A 13,165-nucleotide genomic window follows, 5' to 3' on the forward strand; every position below is an offset into this window, starting at 1 on the left:
GTTTTCCTTATAAATGACATTCAAATAAGAGAGGGCTGCGATCTCCTCTCTTCAGGGTTGAATCATTTATGTGTGGTCTTATTAAGCGGCGAGAGAGGGATGGCAGCCACAGCCTCTCCTCTCCTCTCAAGCCTGCTGCTCCAAGTCAACCATGACGATAGTTACACAGCAGGGTCCTCGCTGCACCATGGGGTAAACACCCAGAGTCGGAGCAGTGTGTATATGTGTGTGTGTGAGAGAGAGAAAGAGAGAGAGCGAGAGCGTGTGTGCGTGTATGCCAGGGTCCATCGCCTCTTCAATAGCTCATCTGTATGAGTGGTGTGGCAGGCAGGCTGGTGAGGGGCACGTGGCGTAGGGCTCTGATTGGAGGGGAGGTCCTGGTGAAGAGGCCAGTCTCGCTCTAGCAGAGCAATCACACACACACTCACTGAGCCTCAACCCTCTACGCCTCACTGGCACTTGTCTGTCCATCTCCACACACACGTAACTGACTAGGCTACACACACACAGACACGCACACATGCGCGCACACACACCACTGTCCACGCACACATCTCTCTCTCTCGCTGAGCCCCATCCTCCTTCCTTCCTCTTTCCACACATCTTGCCCAACTTTAACTTTCCTCTTTCTTTCTTTCTTTCTTTCTTTCTTTCTTTCCCTCTCTCTCTGCTGTTAGATCTGTAAAGGCCCATTACCCTGAAAGAGCTCTGCAGGAAGAGAGAGCTGGGCTGCTAGGATACAGTTACCAGAGGTCGGGCTTCTACTGTGGTAAATATGCATTAGTCTACTGACCAGGTCTATTTACGGACCAACTGTATAGCTTATTCTCCCTACCTTCTGATTTATTTATATTTTTACTCAACTTATCTCTTTCCTTTATCACTCTGTCTTTCTGTCAGTGCTTCAAAGAAACCACCTTCTAAAGTATTGGGATTATCATACAATTCTGTTTGAGGGCTATGTGGCTGGCTATCTTTCCTAGACTTGCTTTCATGTAATGGAAGCACAAAAAAACGTTTATAATTTTGAAGTGGTGTAGCTGCATTCATACCCACTAGGGATTCTTCCTCCTTGAGGGGCTCCAGCTGAGAGCAGGTGTTCTGTCATAAGCTTCTGCACTGATACATTTCAATCACTTCCTCCTTTCCCTGGGGATGTGGGTTAACGACAGAGATGTTATGTGATGAAACGTTACCTTTCTCACACGTGGCTCCACCGTAGCTGGGCAGACACAGGCACACAAAGGAGTTGATCTCATCGATGCAGGTGCCTCCGTTCTGACACGGGTTGGACTGGCAGTCGTCGATGTCTGTCAGGTAAAAGGGAGACACAAGGGACGTGCTCATTAGTCACCAAACTAAAGACAACAGACTGAAACAGGGAGCGGCCACCTGGGCTTATGTAATAAGCAACGCTCATTTTCGTTTTCTGTTTCAAAACGTTTTAAAGCGTTGCATGTCCTAATGAATACGACCAAGGAGACTCAAGGAAACAAGGATACACAAGGAGACAGGATCAGTTACAACACCGGAGTCACAGGACATGGCACAAATTGCCTGTCACTATCACTTACCCATCCAACTAGAGAACCAACAGAGATCTAACTTTTCGGAGAGATCTGAGCTGTTTAGAGGAGTTGTAATTAAAAGCATTGATTCAGCAGTCCATCTATAAGTGGGTGGAGAAACAGTGGAGCGCTTGATGCTAATTGTGATGTGCATGCAGGATGTGCTTTACACTGCTGTCAAACCTGGACAGGTTCTAGGCTCCACAGGCAGGGAGAGGATCCAGGGAGGAGGCAGTTTGATGTTGGATTTGTTTTATATTTAGATATTTACACCCACGCAATCATGCTAGAATGAATATGTATAGATTTATAGTGACACATACAGTACTGTATTTATGCAAAATTGCTACAGGTGCCTATGATACAGATAAACAAACTCAAAGTTTAACAGGAAAGCATGCGCACTTACGCACGCACGCACACGCACACAGACACACACGCATACTTTGCGGAGGCGTTTTGAGGCCATGGCTCTCCTCTCTATGTAGAGACAGAATTATATTTCTCTCACTTCTGATCTGAGGCCTTGGGGCAAAATCATTAAATCCACAGCTGGTGTCCCAGCATCCTTTGCCCTCAGAACATCTGAGTGTATCTTGAGGGCCCGGGTGAGGGGGAAGGAGACGGGTATGTGGTAAAACAGTGATCATGCTTTTTATGGTTCTCAGAGTCTGTAAGAGTTCTCATTGATATATAATGGCGCCGGAGGGGATGGCTGCCGTTTTATGGGCTCCTAACCAACCGTGCTATTTTGTTTGTTTTTTCACATTGTCTGTAACTCATTTTGTACAAAATGTTGCTGCTACCGTCTCTTATGACCGAAAAGAGCTTCTGGACATCAGAACAGCGATTACTCACCTCGAACTGGACGAAGATATTTTCTTTCATGAGTCTGACGCGAAGGATATACTGCTTTGTCATGACAAGGCCCAAATCCCCGTCATCAGCGTGAAGAAAAGACAGAGGAAAAAGGGGAGGAGGGCAGGGTGCCTTGTAAGAATTTGCCGACAAGTAGGGAAAGCACCACCTCCCTCCGTATTATTGGCCAATGTGCAATCATTGAAAAAAAAATGGGACAATCTATGACGAAGACTATCCGACCAACGGAACATTAATAACTTCAATATCTTATGTTTCACCGACACGTGGCTGAACGACGACACGGATAATAGAGAGCTGGCTGGCTTCTCCATGCATCGGCAGGACAGAGCAGCTACGTCTGGTAAGATGAGGGGCGGGGGTGTGTCTATTTGTCATTAACTGCTGGTGCGCGATGTCTAATATTAAAGAAGTGTCAAGATATTGCTCGCCTGAGGTAGAATACCTCATGATAAGCTATAGACCACACTATCAACCAAGAGAGTTCTCATCTATATTATTCATAGCTGTCTATTTACCACCAAAAACCGATGCTGGCACTAAGTCTGCACTCAACCAACTTTATAAGGCTATAAGCAAACAAGAAAATGCTCATCCAGAAGTGGCGCTCCTAGTGGCCGGGGACTTTAATGCAGGCAAACTTAAATCCGTTTTACCTAATTTCTACCAGCATGTCACATGTGCAACCAGAGGAAAAAAAACTCTAGACCACCTTTACTCCACACACAGAGATGCATACAAAGCTCTCCCTCGCCTTCCATTTGGAAAATCTGACCATAATTCTATCCTACTGATTCCTGCTTACAAGCTTTGTATATATCTTCCGGGGTTCATCCAATGGCATTGAGGAGTATAGCATCTCAGTCACCGGTTTCATCAATAAGTGCATCGACGACGTCATCCCCACAGTGACCGTACGTACATACCCCAACCAGAAGCCATGAATTACAGGCAACATCTGCCCCGAGCTAAAGGCTAGAGCTGCCGCTTTCAAGGAGTGGGACACTAATCAGGACACTCATAAGAAATGCTGCTCTGCCCTTAGATGAACCATCAAACAGGCAAAGCGTCAATACAGGACTAAGATTGAATCATACTACACCGGCTCTGATGCTCGTCGGATGTGGCAGGGCTTGAAAAATGCTACGGACTACAACGGGAAACCCAGCCGCGAGCTGCCCAATGACGCGAGCCTACCAGATGAGTTTAATGCCTTTTATCCTCGCTTCGAGGCAAGCAACACTGAAGCATGCATGAGCGCACCAGCTGTTCCGGACGACTGTGTGATCACACAAAGCCCCTGGGCCAGACGGATTACCAGGACATGTACTAAAAGCATGCGCGGACCAACTGGCAAGTGTCTTCACTGACATTTTCAACCTCTCCCTGACTGAGTCTGTAATACCTACATGTTTCAAACAGACCACCATAGTCCCTGTGCCCAAGAAAGTGAAGGTACATTGCCTAAATGATTACCGTCTGATAGCACTCACTTCGGTAGCCATGAAGTGCTTTGAAAGGCTGGTCATGGCTCACATCAACACCATCATGCCGGAAACCCTAGACCCAGTCCAATTCGCATACCTTCCCAACAGATCCACAGATGACACAATCTCAATCGCACTCCACACTGCCATATCCCACCTGGACAAGAGGAATACCTATATAGGAATGCTGTTCATCGACTACAGCTCAGCCTTCAATATCATAGTGCCCTTCAAGCTCATCTAAGCTCAGGGACCTGAGTCTGAACCCCTCTCTGTGCAACTGGATCCTGGACTTCCTGACCAGCCGACCCAAGGTGGTGAAGGTAGTCAACAACACCTCCGCCATACTGATTCTCAACACATAGGGATGCATGCTCAGCCCCCTCCTTTACTCTCTCTTCACCCATGAACATCTCCAACTCAATCATCAAGTTTGCTAATGACACAACAGTGGTAGGCCTGACTACCAACAGCTACGAGACAGCCTACAGAGAGGAGGTGAGTGTCTTGGTGAAGCTGTGCCAGGAAAGTAACCTGTCCCTCAACGTCAACAAAATTAAGTAGCTGATCGTAGACTACAGGAGACGGCAGAGAGAGCACGCCCCCGTCTACATCGAAGGAGCTGCAGTGGAGAGGATCAAAAGCTTCAAGATCCTCGGTGTGCACATCACTGAGGTCCTGAAATTGTCCCTTCACACCGACAGCGTGGTGAAGGTGCAACAGCTGTATCACCGCCTGCTACGGCAATTGCACCGTCTGCTACCCCAGAGCTGGCACGGTCAGCCCAACGCATCGGGGGCACACTACCTCTCCTCCAGGACATCTACAGGAAGGCCAAGAACATTATCAAGGAGTTCAGCCACCCGAGTCACTGCCTGTTCATCTAGCTACCATCTGTTAAACAGTCACTACTAGATCGCCTTCGCCTAGTAGTCTGCCCAGTCCACTGCCTCTCAGTCACTGTCAATAACCGGCTACCACCGGGTACTCTACCCTGCAACTTAGGGACTGTTGCCCTATGTACACTATACAAAAATATAAACACAACATGTAAAGTGTTGGTCCCATGTTTCATGAGCTGAGATAATATATCCCAGAAATGTTTACATCCCTGTTCGTGAACATTTCTCATTTGCCAAGATAATCCATCCATCTGACAGGTGTGAAATATCAAGAAGCTGATTAAACAGCATGATCATTACACAGGTGCACCTTGTGCTGGGGACAATAAAAGGACACTCTAAAATGTACAGTTCTGTCACAACACAATGCCACAGATGTTTCATGTTTTGAGGGAGCATGCAATTGACATGCTGACTGTAGGAATGCCCATCAGAGCTGTTGCCAGAGAACTGAATGTTCATTTCTCTACCATAAGAAACCAGTACGTATGCAGTACGTCCAACTGGACTCACAACCGCGGACCAGGTTTATGGCGTTGTGTGGGTGAGCGGTTTGCTGATGTTAATGTTGTGAACAGTTTGCCCCATGGTGGCGGTGGGGTTATGGTATGGGCAGGCATAAGCTACGGACATTGAACACAATTGCATTTTATTGATGGCAATTTGAATGTACAGAGATACTGTGACAAGATCATGAGGCCCATTGTCATGCCATTCATCCACCTCCATCACCTCATGTTTCAGCATGATAATGCACTTCCTCATGTTGCAAGGATCTGTATACAATACCTGGCAGCTGAAAATGTCCCAATTCCTCCATAGCCTGCATACTCACTAGACATGTGTCGTGTCTTTGTCTATGCCAGATTAAGTGATATGACATGCTATTCTATAAAATAATTTATCTGTAATTAATATTACCTGATTAAGCTAATCAGGTAGATAATTAACTAGAAAGTCGGGGCACCACGAAATAATGTTTATAGAGCTATTATCTTCCGAATAAACTCTTAAAGACCTTGTAATCTTTTACATCAATAGCAGCCAATATTTAATCGTCACCTTGTTAAGTCTCATCTGAAAGTGGTAAATTCTTGGTTATCTTCACGAACCCTGGCTAACAAGTTGAATCAGCAATACAAAATTGTGTTTAATTATTTATTTTCTAAATACCTAACTAATCACACAGAATTACATATACCCAGAATGAATCATATATCCAGAATGAATCATACATTGATGGACCTATTATGTCATAAAGAAAACGTCCCTGGTGGACGGAACAGATACGACGGCTGGTTACACAAAGAGAGGGGGTTGGGTTTGAGTGAAAGAGCGGGAAGACTGAGTAACAAAGGGAGAAGCTATGCTATCGTAAATACAGAATCTTAAGCATTCTAAATAACTGCCCATTTGAAAAAGGATAATACAATAAATATTTACTCTGAGCTGCGCTTCGGTAGATTGGTCGTTGATGGAAGGCTGGTTTGTCCTTTATGGATCTCTGGTCCTCTGAAGAATGTCTAGTGGTGAACTGGAGCGTGGTAGAATGGATACTCTGTCCGTCCTCTCCTAGCCCACGTTTAGCGACTGCTGCTAACTCAATATCTAGGAGGTATCACTTCTGGAGTGAATAAGAGTTCAAAGTTCATACCAAGTTGCCATACTTTTAAGCTCATGCTATATTCTGGCTGGTAGTCGAAATTCATCCTTCCGGGGTAGGTCGTCACCTTCACATTGAAATTCGATGCTAATTTCGTTAGGTTCTCTAAGGTTGGCTTAGTTCTGTAGGTGGTCTTTGTCCTTTTAACGTGGGGACCTCAAGTCCACACGTCCTTGGAGCAGCTTATTATCTGAGCCCTTTTAACGTAGGACTGTTGCCCTAACGTCCTCGGAAAAGAAAGTTAAATTGATATATTATCATATATTATATATTTATATAGGAGGAGAGAGAAGGGCGTGTTTCATAGTTTATAACCAATGTCTGTTCACATGGGCAGGGCCACTGAGTTGAGCATAGTTTACTCTATGACAAACCGTTCTCTCATTAAGAAGCTAAATTACATTAAATATTTTCACAAATAGTTTCATATTTATACATTTCAATTGCAACAATTCCATGTGAATCTGATAACAATAATGTGTAGACTTTCCAAGATACAGTTTATGTCGTCCTATCATCAGTAATAATGTCTCAGATGCCAACTGATCTGGCATCATATTCATTTAGTACCAACGCATATTTTCAGCTGGTTGGATTACCGAAATATGTCCCCTTTCTCCCCACCTTTTGATGTTCCCAGACTCTCTATGTTTAACAAAGGCTTTTCAAGAGTCCTTAGTAGAGTCAAGAGATAGGAAAGGGAGAAAGGTATTTATGGGGGGGGTCATAAACCTCACCCACAGGCCAACGTCATGACACATGTCACCCATTGAGCATGTTTGGGATGCTGTTGATCAACGTGTACGACAGCGTGTTCCAGTTCCCACCAATATCCAGCAACTTTGCACAGCCATTAATGAGGAGTGGGGCAACATTCCACAAGCCACAATAAACAGTCGTATCAATTCTATGTGAAGGAGATGTGTCACGCTGCATGAGGCAAATGGTGTTCACACCAGATACTGACTGGTTGTGTGATCCATGACCCTACCTTTTTTAAAGGTATCTGTGACCAACAGTTGCATATCGTATTCCCAGTCATATGAAATCCATAGATTAGGGCTTAATAGATGTATTTCAATTGACTGATTTCCACATATGAACTTTAACTCAGTAAAGTCTTTGAAATTGTTGCATGATGATTTTCTATTTTGTTCAGTATACCTAGTCATTACTTTAATCATGTTTACTGATTACTTTAATAATGTTTACATACTATTTATGTCTGTATTTTATTTTGTATTATTGTGTGCTTGTTGACTTACTGATTTACTGCATTGATTGATAGGAACTAGGAACATAAACATTTCTTTCAACCCGCCATAACATCTACTAAACTGTGTATGCAACCAATAACGCAAACGATTTGATTTTGATTTGAAGGTTGAGTGCCAATAATTTGGAAAATGACTATAGCTTGGCTCCCAGCTGGGTTCTTTGGTACTACAATTGTTCTCTTGTAATCAGGAAGTGTGATACTGTCGAGTACCGAAGGGTTGAAAGCCGGCCACTCATTCATCCCTATTGAGACTGACAACCCTAATTATAATACATTATTTGACACCCTAGAGCAGTGTTTCTCAGACCTCTACTCAGGAACCCCCAGCTGTTCCATGTATTTGGTCTATTCGAGAGCTAGCACACCTGCTTTAATGTGTCAACTAATATTCAAGCCTTTAAATGAATCAGGTGAGCTAGTTCAGAGCAAAAACAAAATTGTGAAATGTTTAAGTGTCTCCGAGGAGAGGTTTGAGAACCAGTGCCCTAGAGGATTTCTTCATCACTTCCTCCTCTACTCTTGTGTGATGACTCATCCTGAATTAAATTATGCTGCTCCATTGATTGCTGAAACTGCCATGCTAGAAGTTGCTGGTGCACACGTCAAAATGAGTGGTGTTGTACAAAACAAATTCATCAGCGATTGGATCGTTGACAACCAATACGAGTATCAAAGCCAATGACGTGATTTATTATTAGTCTAGGCCGGTTCTGGCCCAACCCATTGGTTTAGTGGACCAATCAGAATTGTCAGAATGTGCAATCATAACGGTCAGAATGTGTTCGCATTCTACAAGACGTCAAAAGAAAATCCAGACTCATAGCGGAGAAGAAATGCTAGTGGGCAGGGCATTTGGCCGGAGCGATGTGGATAGGCTGCCTCTACCTGTCTTCCAGACCTAGACTACTCTTACAGTCTTTATTCATTCAGCTGCCTATGCAGAATAATCAGTGGAGGCTACTCAGTGAATTTCATTTTTCATGAAAAAGTTATCCTTTTCAGTAAAAACTATACTAAATATATTCATATGTCACCAAATAATTTATAACAACACACTATTTTGCAATGAAGGTCTACAGTAGCCTCAACAGCACTCTGTAGGGTGGCATCATGGTGTAGCCGGAGGACAGCTAGCTTCCGTCCTCCTCTGGGTATATTGACTTCAATACAAAACCTAGGAGGCTCATGGTTCTCACCCTCGTTCATAGACTTACACAACCTATCAGAGCTCTTGCAAAATGAACTGACATGTTGTCCACCCAAACAAAGGATCAGAGAATGAATTTAGTACTGAAAGCATAAGCTACAGCTAGCTAGCACTGCAGTGCATAAAATGTGGTGAGTAGTTGACTAAAAGAAAGAGAAAGACAATAGTTGAAAAGTTTTAGACAAATTAATTTCTTCCAAAATTAAGGTGAAGCAAGAGAGAGTGAGAGATAGCTGTATTTCGTAGTATATTTTTTTTCACCTTCACTTTCTTATCTAGCATCGAATACAGCTAGTTGGTTTAGCCTACTCAAACATCTGGTTCAAACATAGTTTGCTATGGCTATCCAACACTGGAACTCTTTCAAGTCAAGGCCTGCCAGTGTAACTGCTAAACTGCTTGCTGCTGATTACTCTGCACTGCATGATTGTAGTGGAATTTACTAATGCGTTAGTTCTAGTAGATATGTTGACTATGACATGACAACGATGTTGGCTGTGTGTAGCGGTTAGCGGTCATGATATGAAGGTTTGGCTTGGAATGTTTTTTCCAGCATTGTCACAGACAGCTGATGTGTTGTGCACTGAAGTCCACAAGTGAAGGGAAAAGGTGAGAGGAGGAGAGCGCGTAGATAGATGCGAGAACGAATTATATATAAAACGAGCTGTTTGTATTTGTATGTGGCTGCTATGAAAGTGAACTGTGTGTGTGATCAGAGGTGTATTCATTGTACCAATTCTGTTGAAAAACCTGTCGATGTTACATTGAGCTGGGTGAATGGAATATAAATGACAGTCATCCAATATGCTGTAATATAAATAAGGCCATGCTCATGAAAAAAAATATTATCATTCCTCATCTTAAACGGCACCGACCACCACTGAGCAGAATGTACCGTGATAGCACAATCCTTCATAGTAGACTTGGCTTGGCTCAGCTCAATCTGATGCCCATGCAGTACAGCATTCAACTCTTAACAATAACAGAGCAGAAATATAAACATACTGCTGGGCCTGGCCTCTGGAGTGTCTCCCCTACATCTCTTCCTGCTCCAGACACAGCAGACATAACAGGGGAGAGCAGAGAGCAGCCAGAGAGCCCATTCAGTGGCCACTCAGTGTCCACCCAGCCCAGCTGGCTAACTGGGCATAAACTGTAGTCGGGGCAGGTGGTGGACGGTGGAGGGGGGCTGCTGCCCAGCCTTTTCTGGCTTCCTCCCCAGAACAACACAGGCAGTCCTGGAAGCCTAGAAGCTACACTCTGTTCCCAAGGACCCCGAGAGCACCCGGTTGGAGGATTGTGAAGTTCGTTCATCAGCTGGCAGAGAAGAGAGCGAGAGAGGGAGAGAGAGAGAGTGAGAGGGAGAGAAACCACACAAACTGGGCTGGTGTTCAATTGACAACTGTACTGTCTCAGCCCAGATGAGATGGGTGTGAAATCGCCAGAGAGAGAGAGAGTGGAGAGAGAGCAGACTTGGCAAGTCCATGAGGGGCACCATTAAGGGTTATCATGTCAGTAGTTATCATTAACCATTATAGTGTTAATACTATCAACAATATACAGTAACTGAACAAAAATCTAAACGCAACATGCAACAATTTCGAATTTCAAAGAGTTACAGTTCATCGAAGGAAATCAGTAAATTTAAATAAATTCATTAAGCCCTAAACCATGGATTTCACATGACTGTGCAGGGGCACCATGGGTGAGCCTGGAAGGGCATAGGCCCACTCACTGGGGAGGCAGGACCAGCACTTTATACACCACTTTATACACACAGAGTTTCACTTTCAGAGGAAATGAATAACGGGGCAATTTACTTGTATTTTGATGTTGCCAGTAGTCCAGGAAACCACTCCGTTGGTTCTATAAATTCAACACATTTTAGGTCCAGTGTGATAAATCGGAGATTTCCTCATACTTGTCCACAGCATGTTTCTTCTGCACAAAATACAGTATAACAGTCCCTACGTTGAAAACGTAGCATGTAGGTACCAAACACACCTTGGGTGATTTACACACTAGGTTACAACAAAATACCCATTGTACACCTCTTAATGACATAGGAAAGGAGAAGAATAATGTCATGAGTTTTCAGTTTGATACATTGCCCAGAAAACTTGCCTAGATGTCCTTTGTGCTGTTTTAGAAAGAGCAAAAATAACTTCCGACTCTTCCTCTCTTACGATACAACTCCCAGTACTCAAAAACCTGGCTGGTCAATGAACTAGTAACACATGCAGATCACAAGACAGTCTGCTGATTTGCCGAAGGCGTCTGTTTTCTGTCTCCTAGCCCCCATCATGGCCACTCTGAGTTGTAAAAGGCAAAAGGAAGAGGAGTTTATTTGTCTTGTGATAGGCTTGTAAAAGGGGGATGTGCCATCACCAACAGAATTGTAAATCTTGGCCTGAAATGTGGGACTTATGATATCTGTTCTCCATCAACCCCCTCCACCCCCTCGTGGGCTTTCGTTACAACAAGGAATTTAACCCCACTTCACCACGGAAAGATTTATGCTTTCAATTCGAGCCGGGGAATTTGTAAACGTGAAATAAAAAGTAAGCAGCTGCCTCTTTTATAAATCAACATCAATCAACATCTTCACGCCAATGATTCCCAGCAGGCTTCTCCACTGGGCTCAGAGTCAGAGTCCACAGAGTAGAATCTAATATAGGAGGCGAAGAAAGGATCAATATCATGACCAAGGACTTTCTCTCAGTCAGAGAGACCGGCATTACAAATGTTCCTTGGTTATATTTTAACTTCTACCATCTCTCTCTCATCCACACAGTCTCTCTCCCTACTCTACAATGGCGCTGCTGTCTGGGTTCAAGTCTTAATGATGAAAAATGTAAAGTCATGTGACAAAGGCAGACACCATTTGCCATGCAGGGATAGTTAGGTTAAAACATTGAGGATGTCTGGCGCAGCGACCACACATCCTCCCTCACCAACCCCCACCCTTTGCAGCAATGGCAGTCACAGAAACCCCATTCCTCCAAAGAGTAGGGATAAAAAAAAACACCACAACACACGTCTCAGATGCAGCGCACCACAACCGCCGTGCAGAGACCATGTCATCACTTCATTATTGGCCGAGGTCTGGGGAGAGTAGAGAGGCCATATTTCACATACAGTAACTCTCTCCCTCCCTCTCATCCACCATTTCTCTCTCTCTCTCTCTCTCTCTCTCTCTCTCTCTCTCTCTCTCTCTCTCTCTCTCTCTCTCTCTCTCTCTTTCTCTCTCTCTCTCTCTCTCTCTTTCTCTCTCTCTCTTTCTCTCTCACTCTCTCACTCTCTCAATTCAATTTGCTTTACTGGCATGACGAAACAATGTACATATTGCCAAAGCTTATTTTGGATATTTACAATATAAAAATGAGAATCAAAATTGTCAACGTGACAAGAGTAACAACAATAACCAAGGGTCAAAATAACCATACATTCAACAATAACAATAAGCACACAGTAGAGTACATGTGCAGGTTGATTGGTTTGTCAGACACTGTCCCTCAACTTATGGCAGGCAGCAATGTAGTGCGCTGCCAACCCACAGATCTCTGCGTCCTCCCCCAACAGGACGGGTAGCCTACTCTTATCAGAGAGGTCTTTGAAACCTTGAATAAGGTTCTGTCTCAGGTTCTGCTGTTGTGCAGTGGTTGCACAGCCTTTCCTCTACAGGGAGCCATGTTTTCATGTGTCTACCCTTCTCAATGGCAAAGCTGTGCTCACTGAGCCTGTACATTGTCAAGGTTTTTCTAAGGTTTTGATCAACAACCATAGTCAAATATTTAGCCACAGTGTACTGTCGATTTAGGGCCAGATAGCACTGCATTTTGCTTTGTGTTTGTGCTTGTGTTACCCAATAAGCAATATAGTTTTGTTTTGACTGTGTTGTAATTTGGTTTATCCTGATTGATTGGATGTTCTGGTCCTGAGGCTTCAGTGTGTTAGTAGAACAGGTTTGTGAACTCAGGACCAGCTGGATGAGGGGACTCTTTTCTTTGCTCAGCTCTTGGCATTGCAGGGCTTGGTAGTGTAAGAGCTGTCGCTTTCCTCATCCTCAGATGAGGTGAGGAGAGAAGGATCTTCAGACCAATATGCGGAGTCAGGGAAATATGCCATCTTTATTATTAATACGATGGTCACGAAACAAAAACAAAACACCTTCAAACTT

At 44.0% G+C, this 13,165-nt stretch overlaps 1 protein-coding gene across 1 annotated transcript in view; it reads right to left on the minus strand.

Moving 5' to 3' along the window:
• Positions 1 to 13,165, minus strand: part of LOC129810859 (neurocan core protein-like) — a 198,816-nt gene that overhangs the window by 30,006 nt on the left and 155,645 nt on the right. The window contains exon 11 of the mRNA XM_055861816.1: positions 1,197 to 1,310. Coding sequence (XP_055717791.1) covers positions 1,197 to 1,310 — 114 coding nt within the window. The remainder of the gene's footprint in view (positions 1 to 1,196; positions 1,311 to 13,165) is intronic.

This window comes from Salvelinus fontinalis, chromosome 14 (genome assembly GCF_029448725.1).
Source record: "Salvelinus fontinalis isolate EN_2023a chromosome 14, ASM2944872v1, whole genome shotgun sequence".
Classification (NCBI taxonomy): Eukaryota; Metazoa; Chordata; class Actinopteri; order Salmoniformes; family Salmonidae; genus Salvelinus; species Salvelinus fontinalis.